At 48.7% G+C, this 17210-nt stretch overlaps 1 protein-coding gene across 1 annotated transcript in view; it reads right to left on the bottom strand.

Annotated features, from left to right (window-relative positions):
• Positions 1–8643: 8643 nt before the first annotated feature.
• Positions 8644–17210, bottom strand: part of LOC116499632 (collagen alpha-1(VII) chain-like) — an 89605-nt gene continuing 81038 nt past the window's right edge. Inside the window, exons 83-88 of the mRNA XM_032204421.1 lie at positions 16660–16708; positions 15757–15795; positions 13623–13787; positions 11602–11673; positions 10896–11066; positions 8644–8783 (exon numbers count right to left, since the gene is read on the bottom strand). Of these exons, the coding sequence (XP_032060312.1) occupies positions 8770–8783; positions 10896–11066; positions 11602–11673; positions 13623–13787; positions 15757–15795; positions 16660–16708 (510 nt within the window). The 3' untranslated portion in view covers positions 8644–8769. The remainder of the gene's footprint in view (positions 8784–10895; positions 11067–11601; positions 11674–13622; positions 13788–15756; positions 15796–16659; positions 16709–17210) is intronic.

A 17210-nucleotide genomic window follows, 5' to 3' on the forward strand; every position in this document is an offset into this window, starting at 1 on the left:
GCTTCCATCCCCTGGATGGACATCTCCGTTTCCCCTTTTTCAATGAGACCTGGAAGGCAAATCCATGGAGCCTTTGGTCACCAAACCTGCCTGCAGATCTCCACGCAAAAACCTGGATGGGAAACATCGCCGGAGGGAACCACCACCCTGCTCCTTCCCAGCAAGAGCGAGGGAAGCCACGGCTTGCAGTCCTCGCTCCTCTAGCTCCAGCAAACTCTTGCAGGCTCATTTATTGCAGCAGGATGAGCTTCCTTGAAGGGCTGCCAGATCCCCAGAGCTGCCAAAACCCTTCAGCTCACCTTGCGTGGCGAGGAAGCAGTGATGGATGGAGCTATTTCCGAAGGGTCCCTGGCGGTGGAGCTCCATTAAAAATGATTTCCCTTTGCTCTCGTTGCAGATAGGCGAGTGCTGATTCTCAGCAACCTTCAGCTTGCTCGGGTCGTGTCCTGCCTTTCCTCATCCTTGGTGGGGCGAGAAGGGCTTGAGTCAGCAGCAGCAGCTGGTGTCTTAATGAGCATTGGTGGACCAGGTGGTGCCACATCCCTGAAGCTTGGAAGAAGTTACCTAAAGCCACTTAAAATGAATGCAATGCCGCCTTGAGGCTCCAACTCAACTCCTGTGGGTGCTTGGGGTGAATGTTGAGAGCTTCACCAAAGTTTCTATCCCCTCGTGCCTCTTTGGAGAGATGTGTTCTGCGTCTTCTCGCTCCCTGGGGGCTTCAGATATCGGCTGTGGTTCCTCAAAAAGCTCAGGAGACCCTTAGACCCTGTTGGCCTCACACCACTGGCAGCCCTACATGCTTCAGAGTGGGTTAGGGACAACCTCCCCACATTTTTCCCCCGATTTTATGGGGCTGGGGGTGAAAGAAAGGGGCTGAGCTTGTAGATGCATCTGGGATGGGGGCTCTGGGTGCCGACCTGGCCAATGGGTGCTTTATGAAAGGGGTGGGGGCACTCAAAAATGGGTGTCCCTCTTCGTCTCAGAGGGGGATGTCACCATCCCAGGTCTCTTTGAGGTGGAGGAGAGCTTTAAAAGGGCCGGGGGATCCCCTGGAAATGTCTTGGGTGGCATTTTGGGCTCAGTTGTCACCTGTTTGGGGATCATTAGGGCAGCATTGCTCCTGGCATGGGGTTTGGGTCTGGCATCCCCTGGGACTGAAGGCAGGGCAAAACAGGCACCCCAAAAACCAAATCCTGGAGCAGCCCAATGACATGAGGACCTCATGGCCCTGATCACCTCCAGCAATTTCAGGTCTTCAGGTCAAAACTGAAACTCTGCTATTGCCAAAAGCTGGGAACCCATCATTCAGGTACCCAGGGAAGGGAATATAGGATAGGGAAAGGAGTGATATTAAACCAGATCAATTAAGCCACCTTAAATCCCACTTTCTCCTGGAGGTGATGGGGTCTTCTCAGGGCATTTTGGTAGTGAACTGAACTATATGAAGACTGCATTTTGGGATGGGGTCAAGGTCTGTGCAGCTGCCTTCACAGCAGTGATGCTGCTCCACCTCAACTGGGCTGTCCCTTGTGCTGGAGTGGTTGTCCCCTCTCACCGAGGGTTTTTTGGGGCTGAAAGGAGATCGTGTGTGATGGACAGAGAACATGCCAGCTTGTAGTTTGCACCCACTGCAATTACTTCAGGCTGTGCCCTTGTGCTTGCTCCAAATTTTTGGGAATGGGATCGTCAGCTCTTCTTGGTTGGTGGCTGCAATGGGGTGGCTTGGGGACACTGGGAAAGGGCTGGCCCCCTGTGGGGCCCTGAGGGGGTGTTTGTCAGTTTTTGGCAGCTTTGCAAGTGTGGGTTCACCTTCACACATTTGGGGTTGAATCTATCCTTGTTTGGGGAGATATGGTGGTGGCGGATCCCAAAGGTCTCGGGGAAACAGGACGCAAGACCAGACCAAAAAGCAGGGAAGGACTTCCCTTCCCTTCCCTTCCCTTCCCTTCCCTTCCCTTCCCTTCCCTTCCCTTCCCTTCCCTTCCCTTCCCTTCCCTTCCCTTCCCTTCCCTTCCCTTCCCTTCCCTTCCCTTCCCTTCCCTTCCCTTCCCTTCCCTTCCCTTCCCTTCCCTTCCCTTCCCTTCCCTTCCCTTCCCTTCCCTTCCCTTCCCTTCCCTTCCCTTCCCTTCCCTTCCCTTCCCTTCCCTTCCCTTCCTTCTTTTTCTTTTTCTTTTTCTTTTTCTTTTTCTTTTTCTTTTTCTTTTTCTTTCTTTTTCTTTTTCTTTTTCTTTTTCTTTTTCTTTTTCTTTTTCTTTTTCTTTTTCTTTTTCTTTTTCTTTTTCTTTTTCTTTTTTTTTCTTTTTCTTTTTCTTTTTCTTTTTCTTTTTTTTTCTTTTTGTTTTTATTTTTCTTTTTGTTTTTCTTTTTCTTTTTATTTTTGTTTTTGTTTTTGTTTTTGTTTTTTTTTTTGTTTTTTTTTTTCTTTTTCTTTTTGTTTTTGTTTTTGTTTTTGTTTTTGTTTTTCTTTTTCTTTTTCTTTTTCTTTTTCTTTTTCTTTTTCTTTTTCTTTTTCTTTTTCTTTTTTCTTTTTTTTTTATTCTTTCTTTTCCAAGTACGAAGCTGGAGCATGAGGGCAAATGCATTTCCCATCATCCTGCAGGTCACCACTGGAGCCAGGAAAGGAAACCTATCTCCATCTCCTGTGCCATCAGCAGATGATGGGGTGTATTTCTGTAGCTATTTACCCATAAAATGCTTCGCTCTTTGGTAGGGTCGGTGCAGGACAGTGTCCTGCAGGAGGCAAATCTGCATGCCAGACATGGAGTCTTCACGGTGATTTTATTAGGGGAAAATAGGAAAGAGAAAACAGCACTAAAGAAAAACAAAAAAGATGAAAGAAGTCAAACTGTCTGGTACATCTCTATCGGTCTGCTTTAAACCCTGTTTTAGCTGTCCTCGGCTGGCTACCACAGCTTGCTGATCCCTGCTTTGCTCTTTGCTTTTTTGCAGAGCTCAAAGCATAGATTTTGCTGTAAAAATTAAAAAATATCACGGCATAAAAATAACCCTTGACCCTAGAGAAAGGACACTCTTGGGAGCTCATTTGAGGCAGAGGGGAGTATGACCCAAGCTCCACGAAGTTTCTCCCCAAATTACCAAACTTGTAAACAATGCAGGCTTTGTCACGAGCATCCTCACTGGTACCCCTTGTGCGTCTGTCTCTCCAGGAGCAGGACACCTTCCCACCTTTCCGCAGCCTCTCTTGCAGTTGCCGAGCTCAATTTCCTTCTCTGAATCATCATTTAAGCCTAAATGTGGGCAGCTGAAGAAGATCTTATTAAAATTTCATCGCCACAACCGTTCCACTACTGGGAAAAATAAGACCCAGCATCTCGTGGTCGTGGCAGACCAGAAGCCTTGAAAGCGAAAAGCACGCCCCAAATACCAACATGAAACTTTTGGCAGGCTCAGGGAGGCAAAGGCAATGCCACGTGTGGTCCTTTTTAATATCTCCATCACCACGGCTGCAGAGAGGAGTTGGACATGGAGGCACTGCAGGTCCGTAGATGGGCAAAAAGGGATTTTCTGGGTTGTTTTGACCCATCTTTAATAACTTTTAATACACGATGTGCATTTTCAGGGCTGTGCAGGCTGGAAATTCAGGACTGCCCATTCTCCATCTCTCCATAACCCTGTAGCAAACAGCTGTTCCTCTCTCCCAAAACTCATTTTTTATGTGGGTTTCTCTGCCCCATGACAAATTTTTCGGGGTGGTTTCACTCCTGCTGGCAGCTCAGCAGCAGCAAGTCCTTGCATTTGCCTGCAAAGGGGCTGTAGAGAAGGTGCTGGTGGCTTGGAAAGCCTTGTGGCTTTGGGCTGGGACCTTGGTAGAGAGACAGGTGGGGATAGGGAATGAGGAGGTTGTTCATTTTGCAGGGGTCAAACTGTCACTGACCAAGCCACCTTCTTAAAAACTGCCAGACTTCACCTCTGTCAGCTCTTTGGGCATGAAATAAAGCTTGGTTCTTGATGCTTTCCCTCTAAAGGAGGGAAAAAAATATAGCACTGGAGAAGAAAAAATGCTCTTAAATCCTCCAAATTGTCTTCCCCATGTGTTTGCAGCAATGTTTTTGTTTGCTGTCCTTATCACACCTCCTACCCCTTCTCCAAGGAGGCACTTGCACCATGTGCAGGGTGTGTGAGTGCAGCTATGTGGCCACCACACCTTCCATTGGGAGGAAACACCCAAAATCAAGAAAAATGCAAGAAATATGATGGTTGCTTCTCCACGGCTGGGTTATATTGCTCCTCCAGCATTTATTTGCTGCAAGGATCATGGCCAAGGGGTGGCTCCTTCGCTTCATGAGCCACGTGGAGGTGCTTGGGGTGGCTTTAGGGGCAGGGCGGGACACATCTTGGGGACATGGGGACCTGCTGATGGGGCTCAGGGAGCTGGGTAGGGGATGCCCCAGGCAGGAGATGAGTGACCCAAACCTTACGGATCCGAAGGGATTTCCTGGGTTGTTTTGGGATGAAACAGGGCAGGACAGACTGACACAGCTCTTTCAGGATCCTGGATGGGGAGATTTTCTGCTTGGTTTTGCTCCTAACCCACCCAGCAATGATGCTGGGGGGTGAATCCATCCCAGTCTTTGCTCCTGCTCGCCCCATCTCAGCAGGCAGAGCTGCCTGCCCAGCACCAAAGGATTTGGGGGCTTCTTTACCATTTCCCCTCCTTCTCCAGGATGCCACAGCCATCAGGCTGCAATCCCACCCTTGCCATAGGCAGGGGATGGTGCTCACCAGCAGCATCCTCACTTTTACCAGCAGTGGTTATGTAGACCAAAATAACAATGCAGTAATTGCTCTTGCTCCCAAAATGAGCCAATCTGGGTGCTTTTGCAAGACGTGTCCTGCCAGAGCTCGGGTCCAGCCCTGCATCAGCTCCGCGTCCGTTTGCCTCCGCAGCCTCTCCAGCACCTAAATTACTCCTGCTCTAAAAATACCAGGTAATTAATTTACCTAGCCGGATGCAATTCAGATGGGTGACACAGCGATGAACTTTTCTGTTGCTTTTGACTCTGGCAGGAGTGAAGACGAGGACTTCTGTCAGCTCCCTCCCCATCAGCCCGTCCGCTCCAATCTGCCGGCGCAGCCAGAGGAGGCTGGATGATGCTCGGGGCTCACAGCCATTTCAGGGGCCGGATCGTTATCGAATTACTCAATTACTCCGGCCCAGCCTCTTCATCTCTCGCCATCCATTTTCTTTTGTCAGGGTTGCCTAGGAACTACCCGCTGACATCGGATGCCGCGCTTGGGCAAGTTTCTCCTTCCCTCACCTCCTCGCAAGGCTCCGCTGGCCAGATGTGCAAGGCGGCGCTGAAATCCCAAATTTAAGGGGCTGAGCGTGCTTCAGCTATAGGTACACAGCCATATATACAGTCCCACATGCTCAGCTCCATAGCATCCATGTGAATGGGGTTTTGGGGTCACCCATGCCCTGAAATCCCCCTCCTCTTTGCAAAACTAAGGATTTTTGAAGCTGGTTTTACGTGCGTTAGAGCCCCAGCCTGTGCCTCTCTTCCTATGCCTGGGGCTTGTAGCCACGCTCCTCGCTTTTTTTTTTTTTTTTTTTTTTTATGGCTTTTCTCCAACCTGTGATGTTCAGGAATCTTCTGGCTTCACCCCGCTTGGAGCAGCCCCAGCTCCCTGCACCTGGAAAGCAGCCGGCTCCCAGCAAACCTCTCGGCCCTAAAAGTCTCCCCTACCCTGCAATCAAATCATTTCAAGAAACTCAATTAGAGTGACGTGACATTTCCAAGGAAACACCGAGGATGCGTTCCGGTAATATTTTGGCCCTGCCAAAGCGGTTCAGATGGCAAATCAATAACGAACATTTAAGGTTAGACGTATTAAAAAAAAATCGAGTTATCAATTTCCCATTATGCCCAAGCTCCCAGAGCTCTGATGGGAAATTCAAGCTGCGTTTTATACACCCAGCAGAGGACTGAACAGCTTGATCCTATACGCTCGCCTGCAGTGCTGCTTCCCACTTGAGAAGTCTTCCAAGTGCTTTGCAACCCTGAATTAAGTCCCCCAGCTCCCCCGTGAGCTGCTGCTTTGGCTTCCCTTGTGGGCATGGCTTATGGTGAAAGGTCCTGAGCCAAATCACTCCGCAGAGGCTCTGCCCCTCTCCTTCAGCTACGGCTTAACCACGAAACCAGGTGGCCAAATCTGCTCCCCAAATTTGGCTTTGGGACACTCCTTTGGGCCAAGCTTGGAGCCCAAAGCTGCCAAGGAATTCCACACGTGGGGAGGTGAAGCTCTATTTAAAGTGATGGCAGTGGGCTTAAAAGGAAAATTGAGTGTGTTGGCCCATTCCTTCAGTGTCCTGGGAATAATGAGGCCAGAAGAAAAATTCCTCATGTTCTCAGGTGGGTCCCAGGCCCATGGTCCATGCTTCCAGGTCCATTTGCTCACCTCTAGCTGCCTCCAAACCTCACCATGCTGCTGATTCACAGCCATAAAAATTATCTTCAGGCAATTCCTATAGCTTGTTGTCTCTTCAGACTTTATGTCAACTTAACATGCCTGCCAGGTGCCTCACTGGCCCGCAGAAATGCACCATCCTCATCTCTAAAGCCCTGGTAAAATTGAGAACTGGAGGTGGATGAGGAAATGTGGGGCTGGGGTCTCTGAGGGAGCAGCCATGGGATGGAGGAAGGCTTCCTGCTCTTGTTTTTGGGAAATAAGTGCCACCTGGAGATATTAGTGAGCTGTCTGGTGATGGTAGTCCCTCAGAGGGCACCCTGAACTGGAGAGAAGCTCCTGGTGGAAACCCCATATTGGGAGGGCAGAGATAGGGCAGGGGGCAGAGGAGATGTCCTGGGAGGATTTGGGGACCAAAAGGAGGCAGGAACCCAAAGAAAGCTAGGATGAGGACACATCCCACATCACCAGAGATGGTGCAGCCACATATGGGCTCAGTAGAAAGAGGCAGGAATTAGAACCTGTTAAAACATTTATTTTAACTGTGTTTGCAGTGGATCCCCATGTGCCCATATGGATATTTTTGCACCAGTCCAGCCACAGACTGATTTACATCAGGAAGCCTCATTTGGGGCACAGGGAGGTTGCAACCAGAGATGTCCCAGCTTGGGTCGATGTGGGCGAAACTTTCTGGGAATGTATCCTCAGCCCTTCCTATGGCTGAATCTCTTTCCCCCAGCTCTTTTAGAGCTCTAAAAAGTGTGAGAGCCCAACAACTTGATCCCCCTGGCAAAGTCCTTCCTTAATAGAGATTTTTATACCAGGGTCATGGATGAACCTGGGGTCATGCACTCTGTTAGGGCTCATTCTCGATGAGAAATCCTTGTTTCTCGATGCCATGGCCTTACCTGGAAGCACAAAAAGGCCTTTTTAAAATTATTATCATTATTTTTTGGGTGGAGTGAGCCTGCAGCCAGTGTTTTGCTCAGCCAGGAATATTTTTTCTTTTCCCAGGGAGTATTTTTTTTTTTTGCTGTGATGCAGCACCTGCGTGTTTTTGCTTGCCAAAGTACATTTTGATGCAAAACATCCTTTTGAGAGGAGAGGCTGAAAATGGCACCTGTATCATTTCCAACATTTACCAATATCCCCCCTTTTTTAAAAATTTAATTAATTTTTTTTTTTTTTCATTTAGAGGGAATGAATCCTGCTCCTGCCTGTACTTCTGCCTGTACACCATACTGTACTGCCTGTACAGGGTAGCAATGAGCCAAGCCTGCTCAGCCAGGAAAACCTGATCTCAGTCTTACCAAAACGTGTATCCAAACTTTTAATAAAACCCACCGATAATTTCCTAGCCATCGCCTCCAGCCCTGCTCCACCACAAACCCTCATCTAACCACAATGTTCCCACCAAGGCTGTTTGGGGGAAGAAAATCAATTCCCAGCACAACCCCTGCAGACACGATGTGATGAGAGACATCATATTCAGACCCCACATTTCCTGCCTGGTTGCAACATGGCAGCAATTTTCTCGCCTGTGAGGAAGGCAGAACCTTTCACTTCTGCTGTTTTTCTGGCAAATTCTGAATATATGAGGACTTGGGAGGAAAATTTGTGTTGTTTGAGCTACTGCAACCCTCCCAGGGGCTGGTGTGGTGTCCCATGAGTGTACTTGGAGATGTTTTTGATCTCAGCTGGATCCATGTGGCCACCAACCCCCGAGCTTTACCCTCCCACCTAATGGACCTCCACACACCTTGAAGTCTTGGGGCTGGCATTTTGCAGGTAGAAGCCAGGCCTGGTTTAAAATCCATTTTTTAAAATTATTATTTTTCTTGTCATACAACTTGGGACTCACTAAAGGCCCTGAGGAGGTCAGGGCTAAGCTGAAATATTTTCTGCCACCAGGATGGGGCTCAGCCTGCCCACGACACGGGGCAGTAGAAACCCCCAGCTTCCCATCAACCTTTCTTAAAGGGTTACTGTTTCCCCGTGAATTATCAGCTCGGATGATACACAGCAGCATTAACACACTTTTATTTTACAAAAATAAACTCGGGGGTGGGCGTTGTCTGGTTTTGCACAGCAGTTTTCTGAGTAGAGCGGTGCAGTCATGAGCCTCCAGACAAAGCTTTCTGGAGCAATCAGGTGCTTTGCTCTCCTCATATTGCTTTGTTTTCTGCTCATAATTAGTTTTTGATTTTTTTTTTTTTTTTTCCCAACCTCTGTTGCTTCTTCATGCTAAATGGGTTGTCTTGCTTGTCCAGTCCCCAAGATGTTCTGGAGGCACTTCTCACAGCTCTGTTTCTCTTTGATTTAGGCGTGGATTGCAGCCGATCACCTCCCTCGGTCTGGTTTTTGAAAGGAAAGAGGAAACAAAGGGGATGTTGGAGGTTGGCTGTAACTTGGGCTTCTTCTTGGGCCTCCCACGTCTGAACTGCCTCAGGAGGCCCTAACGCCATGGGATTGTCTCTGCTTGGTCATATCATGACATGTCAGGTACCCATAAAGCAACTATCCCAATAGGGGCCAGCTCTGGACACTCTTTAGGGCCAGCAAGAAGTGGGCAAGTGGAGGACACAGGGACCTGGGCTAATTTTGGATGAATCCCACTCCACAGCAGCTGCTTGTCCCCACAGAGGGAGTGCAGATGTGGCTCTGGAGATAACTGAAGCTGCTTTGGGAAGCCCACCCTGTGGCCTAACACTCATGGCCTGGGCCCTCCACATTGTCCAGAAAGAGGTTTACTTCTTACCCATTGCTGACGGGACTGGATTTAGAGCCCTGAGAGTGGCTGCCCCTCGTGTAGGAAATCGCAAGGGGCAGGCCACCAAACGTGGGTGGTGACTGGGTGAAATGGGCCAACTGGTCTACCTTGGCTGTCCTCATGGTCAAGAAATAAGGATGGGCTCCCCGAGGAGTGATGTCAACCCTCGTGTGAGGGGCAAAGAGGGCTCCTGGCTGCACTGGGGCAGCCAATCACCCCATCCTGGCTGGTCAATCCATATCCATACTCCCCAAGGAACATTTCAGCTCTCTGGGTGGCATTGCCTGTCCTAAATAAACAAATATTTGCACTGCCCTCTCCCTCACAAAATAGGAAGCTCAGGCTGTGCAAAACCCCTTGCTTATCAGGAGGTTTCAACTGGATGATAACACCTTGTGCAATGGTCTTGTTTTTAAGTATAGCAGATGCCAGCCTAAAAATCAACCAACCAAACATGGACCACCTGAAAACTCCAAAAGTGACCTGAACTCGTATATCCCTACCTTTAATTTCCTTGTCTTCGTAAAATGCCTTTGAAGACAGAGCAGGTAAACCTCACCAGTATTTTTTTTTAATTTATTGTGGAGAGCTAATGCATTTATCTTGCTGCCCAGAGGGGTTTCTTCCACGCTGAGAGAGGGATGTCTTTCTAGGAAAGTGTTTCAGCTCATGCCCTGCTCAGCAGTAGTGGTGTTTGCATTACTGCCAGGGCCAGCAGGAGCCCATTTCCCCTGTGGCACGCTGCCATGTGCCTGGAGAGTAGGAAGAACCAGGAAAACCAACCCTCCAAAGCCTACATCACATAACAGTAGCCCAACTGGTCTTCCAGGAGTGAGTTTTGCCCATTGAACCCTTGGTGAGACATGAAACACACGCAGGGATGTTCGGGACTGCTCACAAGCTGGGCTAGACCAAGGCAGCTCCACCAGCTTCAAACTCAGCCCCAAGTCCTTGGTGGCTGGAGAGGCCAGAGAGGCACTTGGATGGAGCTGTCTGAGGATTGTGTTCCTGCAGAAGGCATGGGGTGATGAGCTCGAGGCATGCAAACTATCAGGACCCAGAACTGGTGCTGGTCTGGACCCTCAGATCCCCTGGTCATCACCCACAGATCCACCCTGCAGCCCATCAGTGGTTGTGGCCCAAGGAAGGAGATGTTTTTAGGAGGGGCTGGAGGGGACCAGGGTGGGAAATGTGCTGGGAGCAGGGGGAGAAGACCTTGAAATTAGAGGCATCTAGAAAAATTGGTGAGACTTGGAGGGACAGATGGGAAAGAATGACTGGTTATAGGGCTGCTGGTGGGAGCAGGGTACATTAAAAATCAAAGCAGCTGAGCAGCCCATCCTGGAGAGGCTGGTGGGCAAAGCTGCCCCCTCAGGGTCTTTACTTCCATCCAAAGCTGCAGCTCTGCTTTGGAAACCTCCCTTTTCTCCATGGGTGGAGGGAACAGACATTCCTTCTTGTCCCCTTTGCATTTGGCCTCTTCCCCTTCCTCCCCCTGCTGCTCCAAACCATCACCACCCCTTTACCATCCCAGTTTATCAAATAAAACAGAGCAGCCCTTGTCCTGCTGGGCTTGGAGCCCTCCTGCCTGGTCCTGGTGGGGCACCACCAGGCGATGGAGGTGGATGGATCACAGATGGGTTTTCCTGCTTCCTCCTGAGGAAGAGGAGGATAGGAGAGCCAGGGGCAGCCTCACCTGTTGAGGTTTTGCAGCGCCGCTCACACTCCCACTTGCTTTCGAAGCGGTTTCCATTCCCTCGGCATCCCCCAAAGATGAAAGGTCGGCAGGAATTCGTCATGGGGTGGAAATACCAGCGCAGGGAGTAGTGCCGGCAGGAGCCCTCGTCCATTGGCTGCAGGCAGGGGGCTGCAGGGAGACCCCAACACCACTCAGGTGTGGGACCCGGGTGGGCAAAAGCCACCCTGGTTCCACCTTGGGCAAATGTATGGGGCTGGTGCAAGAGCTGCCCATACTCTTTGGTTGCGTTCTCACCCCAAAAAATGGGGCTGGAGGAGGAAAGGGGGCAGCAAGGACCAGCGGTGGGCATTTGGCAGTGGGTTTCCAATAGTGGGATGGGCACAAAGCTCCCTGTTGCTCCGCAGCATTGGCTGCCCATCAAGGAAGTCTCTGAGCTTTGCATGGGGGCAATGAACCCCAATTTCTTGGGGTGGGGGTCTTTGTAGTGATGGTTGTATTAGGGGACATTGCACAGGGGAATCTCACTGTGTTTTTTTGGGGTGGGGACAAATGCAGCTGCCTTAAGGCGAGCTCAAATCTGAGATTGGAGCTGCTGTGTGCTGGAACGTGTAACACTTTCAGCCCCACATCCCCTTGATCTCAAGGCCAGAAAGCATTTAGGGAGCTGACTTCCCTAAATGTCACTTAATTCAGCGTATTTCACCTGGTAATTGACTGTGGGCTTCTCGGCGCTTGTGCAGAGAGGGCCCCGTTATCTGCTGCACGCTGGAAGCTGCTGGGGAAGCAAATGGAAATTACACGTAATGAGGGCACGCAAACAAATTAGCCATCATTTAAATATTGATCATCGGAGCCTTGCATGGCTTTCCAACACTTAACAAGTTCTCTTAATAAATGTCACGGAGCGATTGGCGAGGTGGGGGGGAGGAACCGGCGGCAATAAAATTCTTAATGGTGTTAAACAACTCAGTCAAAAAGGTTGGGTGTTAGTCAGAGAAAATGGAAGTATTTGAGGTTGTTTGCGGGAGATAAATGTCAGGCCGGAGTTTTGTAAATCTGGGAGCTTTGAAAAGCCAGGAGCGATTGTAATCTGGCGGTAATAACCCTCCGACTGCAGAATCCTGTTAACATTTCGAGCGCCTATCCGCACTCATCACTTAGCCGAGCGATTTATGAGCCCTCCTGCCTCAGACCCGGGCTTTAATGGGATTGTCGGCTGGCGACGGCGGCAGCTGTGATTCGATAACGCGTGGTACGCTCCATCGATCTGAAACCGCCCAGATCCCGAATGCTGCCTTGGTATAAAGTGAGTTTAAACCCAGATGGATGACGTCTTCACAGTGCCATGCAGAGGCTAGGTGAGAGTTTGAGGGATGGGCAGGAGGAAGGCGGCGATGGTTGGAAGCTGGCTTCAGGCTTTAGCTGGATTTGGGAGGGTTTGTTTGGTCCTGAGCAGATTATATGGGTGAAAAGTTGGGGTCATCGTCAATGGGTTTGACTTAAAACGCATCCCAAAGCTCAAGGAAAGTGCCATAGTGTAATAGAGGTGAACATATCTACACTGCAGTCACTGGCCTCTACAGGCTACCACTTGTTTTGAGGTTTGAAATTATATAACATCAGGGGTTTTGCATGTTAAAAAAATGCAATGTGATTTTTATTTTATTTATTTTTTAACATTTTCCAAAGTAGCAGAGCTGATTGGCCCACTGATGTGTTGGCTGGCCAGCTGGTGAGCTGGCTGGACCAAGAAGTCCCCCAGGGACTCACTCCATGGTTCACGGTCAGAAGAAAGGTTGGATGATTGGAAATGCAGCTAAAACTGCCCCGTCCTATCCTCTTCCTGGAGAGCTGGCCATTCTCAACCAAGCACTAATGGATTTCCCCGTGTCCATCAGACTCATCTCCTGAGCTTCTCTACCAGGACACCATCCCAGTGAATCCCAGTGTGGTCCTGGAGCCTCCTGGGGAACAACCCCATCGGCTTGTTCATCCTCCCCAAATAGTAGCTGCATCTCAGCTGCCCAGCACTGCTTCAGATCCTATTGGGGAGACTGATAATTCCTAAAAATGTGGCCAATCACACTAGCATGGTGCACAGGTAGATGAGGAGATGTCATAGACCTACTGGTGTTCATGTATGGACAGGTCATGTATGTGCATCTGCAAAGCAGGACCTTGGCTGTTCTGTCTCCCCCTCTCTCTTGGGCAACACGAAGAGAGACAAATCGAGCTGGTTGTTTTCCCATTAGCTATAATCAGAAGTTTTACCCATTAAATGGTTCACGAGGCCCTGGACAGAAATAGTCCATAATACCTGAAGTGTTTGGTCTCAGAGATGTAATTTCTGGCTGGTAGGAAGCTTTACTAGAAGTTGCAAGGACATGAGTGGGACAAAATGAGCCCGAAAACCTTGGCTGCCTCCTTCCAGAATTTAGGAATGTGTCCTTTCAAGTGGCAATCATCACTGGGGCCACTTTTCCCTCATCTGTTGCCCTTTGTGGGAGCATTGGATCATCTTGGCTTTGAACCACAGATCAGCCCTGTCCAGCACGTGGGATTTTGTGTAGGAGTCCTTGCTGGAAATCCCTTTCCTGCCTCCTTTCTGCCCACTGTCCATGATAGACATTTAGCAGAGGGTTCATGGTGTGCTCTAAGAGAGGTGAAAGCATTATTTCTGTGGTAGAAAAGACCGACAGCATGCATCCAGGCAGCTGCGCTTACCTGCAATAAGTGAAGGGTCCATGAAGGGCTCCGACAATGTTGCCAACGTGGTCATGCTCTGGGTTTTGTTGAGCATTTCTTCCTGGTTTTCACCATCCCTTCCGGGGTGTTCCTGTCCCTCAGAATACCCTGGGAGCCGCCTGCTGATTTCAGCTACCTCCAGGCCTGTGGATTTAATTGCTGAGTCAGTGAGGATGAAATCTGGCATGATAGTTTTTACAGCTAAGCCCCCCCTGCTTGGAAAAATAGTTGTAGTTCAACACAATGCCATGTTCTGTTGGCCATAACCTCCAGACCATGGGCATGTGGCCAAGGTAGGAAACCATTCCCAAATCACACATACTCTTCAGAAAGTCAAGTACTTAGGGGCAGATCATGGTGTCTACTGTATTCCCAATGAAGGCAGGGGGATATACTAAATTTATCCAGACTAAAAGCTGGTTTTAAAGGAAGCAGCTCCCAGCCAGTGTGGTGGGACTCCTTGGGATCACCACGGGCACTGCATGGACATGTTTTCAGTGATGCTTGGGATGTGATCAAAGCCCCCTGTATAATTAAATTCTGTGAGACCTGTAGCATCTCTATGGGGTGGATCCACTAAAATGTTGGGCATTGCAGTCTTCTCAGATAAAACCAGCTAAGGAAAAAAAAAAAAGGATAAATGTGGGACAGGTGGGATTTTGACCAGGACTGGGCTAGCAGGCACATTAGTGAGGCAGATATTTTATGAGTTTTGGCTTTATATATGATATTTTAGGAGTTTTGGCTGTATGTATGTACAGTGTTTGAGGTTACAGGATGGCAGATCTGGTTGAACCTGGCTGTGCAAACCCAGAAACACGTTTTGAAGAGATTTGGACCAGCAGATCAAATCCATCCCAGGTTAATATTCTGTGGCATGTCCACTGTGGTTTTGATGCAGCTTTGCTTTCCTTTGTGAATGTAGTGCTACGTCTAAATGATGCTCTGAACAGGAGTGATGGAGAGAGGACCAAGTGCTCCTGGCTGAAGGACTGACCAGCTGGATAACAGGCAAATCCCTTGGGTAGAACCTGAGTCATGAATGCAAAACACGTCAGCAAGGGCTGTCTTTTATAGGAGCAGAAATTCTTCTGTGTCCGAGAATATTCACTGTGCAGGATTCATTTGTTGTGATTTATGAGCATTGCAGGAGCAAGTGGAGGCCAGTGCAAGAGCAGGATCCCAGGTACGGGGCCATGGAGAGACACCAGGGAGAGATGCTCTCTACGCTGACACATTTGTTTTCTAAATACAGAGCAGGAGGGGAAACAGAGCCCAGAAAAAGCTATATTGTGTCTGGTGTAATTAGGAATGTCCCATGCCAAGGGAGTTCCCAGCTACACTGTGTGTCTGTGATTGTACTGGCTCCTCATGTCCAGAGCAAGGATGCTGCCAAGTATCCCAGCTATTTGCTTCTTGACCTATTTTTCTCTTTAGAAAGTCTCAGCTTTGTGAAATGCTCTGCTTTTATATACTATAAAACAATGTGCTACGAAGGTTAAAAAAAAGAGAGGTTGAATCCTTGACCAAATGGGTCTACCTCAGTACCAGCAGATTTGCCCTCCATATTCCATGGACCTTAACCATTAGGTCCCTAAAGGGGGAGCTTAAATGGCACATAGACACCCACAATGCAGGCACCAAAGCTTATTGTGTTAAGGGTTTGGGATGGTGGAATAACAGGATCTGTTTCATGGGTATGGAAAGGAGTTCCTATTGCTACAGCTTTTACATCTGGGTGTTGGGAATATTTGCCAAGAATAGCTTTGATTCTGTCTTGCTGTACAGAGTGGAAACAGGAGACTTCTTGGTGTCCCTTTTAACCTTGTTTTTTCATCTTTCCCTCAAAAAAAGTCCCCCTAGGAGCCAGGGTCTAAGAGCATTCAGTGATCCAGGGTCATTTTCCAAGCTGAATCTCAGAAAAAAACACTCTTTCTTAACAACATCTTTTCACTCATAGTTTCAGACTGTTTGGGGTAGGGAGAACACCCTTTACTCCAGTGCACATTCACATATATTTCTATATTAGAAATATTAGATATTTCTATATTAGAAATATATATATTATTTATATATTATATATTCACATACATTTCTGTATTAGTAGCCTTACCCCTTTCCACGAGCGTCCTTCCTAGCTCACCTCCACAATCTGTAAACACAAGACAGGGCAAAGTTTATTCTCTATTTATTCCTTCCCTATGGAAATGCAGTTATTTCTTCCAATAAAATAATTATTTTTACAGGTAGCACATGCTTTCATGGATTATTTTCCATTTTTTTTTACCCCTGAAAAGCGTTCAAATACCTCTTAACATCTCTAGACAGAAACAAGCACTAGTCTGGCTTAATCATCTTGGCAAGTGCAAGGAGGCAAACTCAAACCTTCTTTGGCCACAGGAAGGCTCCAGGGAGAGGGGCATGAGTGGTGCTCAGGAAGCTGAGCAAGGAAAGCAAGACCACAAAACCCTAAAACCCTTTTGATGTGGGGATTACAGGGTAAAACCAACTCCAAATGTGTGTTTTTTTTTCCACTTTTTTTTTTTTTGTTATTGCCATGGCTCTGCTTGGCAGCTATTCACTGCTGCAGAAGAGAGGTCTGTGTGTCAAGAAGCACCATGAAGTAGATGGGAATTAAAAGGTTGTTATTTGGCAAAATGCAGCTCCAAACTTCCCCTGGTGACCCAGTGTCTTTCACCAATCAGCAGGGAAACGGAGGTGACCGGTGAGGAAACCTTTACTGACAAAACCACCGGGGAAAAAATGGGAAGACAAAGGGCTCGAAGGAAAAAAATATTAAGAGTTTGAGCAGAAGGTCAGGGCCATGACAGAGACCCCAGGGCCCAGAAACCCGTGCTCGTCTCCGAGCTTGGCAAGGTGACATGTCTCCGCTGGCTGCTAATGGGGTGATATTTGCTCTGCCGGGCGAGCATGTGCTGGTGCTCAAATTGCTCCAATTTAGCCGCCGGCAGATGTCAGAGCCGTGGCCCTGAGCACGGCTCGCCAGCTGACTTACCGCATCTGCCTCTCATCTCGCTCCTGACCACCTCCTTCACCTCTTCCTCCTGTGCCCCAGGGGGAAAAGCAGAGGTTAGCGGAGATTTTCTACCCGGGCTCCATCTCCCTCTGCTTTATGTCCCAGCCAGACTCCCCTTGCCCCACCAGATGTGGTCTCTGGCCACCTCCACTTCGGTTTGGCCAAGATGTTGGTGTCATAGGGACCTTGGTTCAGTTTTTTGGCTTATCAGGAAAATGATTCCCCTACCGATGGTTTCTTTCTTGCCCAGAGGAACAGACATCTCCAGCCATGAGGACTGTGGGACACCTCAAGCCCAGGCTGGCTTTCCAGTGAGTACCAGCACCTTTTTGGCACTGTCCCTGGAGTCAAGGTCCCTCAGATGTCCTTTGAGAAGATTCATCAGCCCATCTGCATCCATAAGGGGCTGCTGAAATCACACTGCAGGCTTGACTGACAGAGATGGGCTGTAGCATGAGGTTTAGCTGAGATGTAACTGCACCTTGTTTTGTTTTTCTCTGTCTCTTTTCTAGCTAACAGTAATCCCCACA

This window comes from Aythya fuligula, chromosome 1 (genome assembly GCF_009819795.1).
Source record: "Aythya fuligula isolate bAytFul2 chromosome 1, bAytFul2.pri, whole genome shotgun sequence".
NCBI lineage: Eukaryota > Metazoa > Chordata > Aves > Anseriformes > Anatidae > Aythya > Aythya fuligula.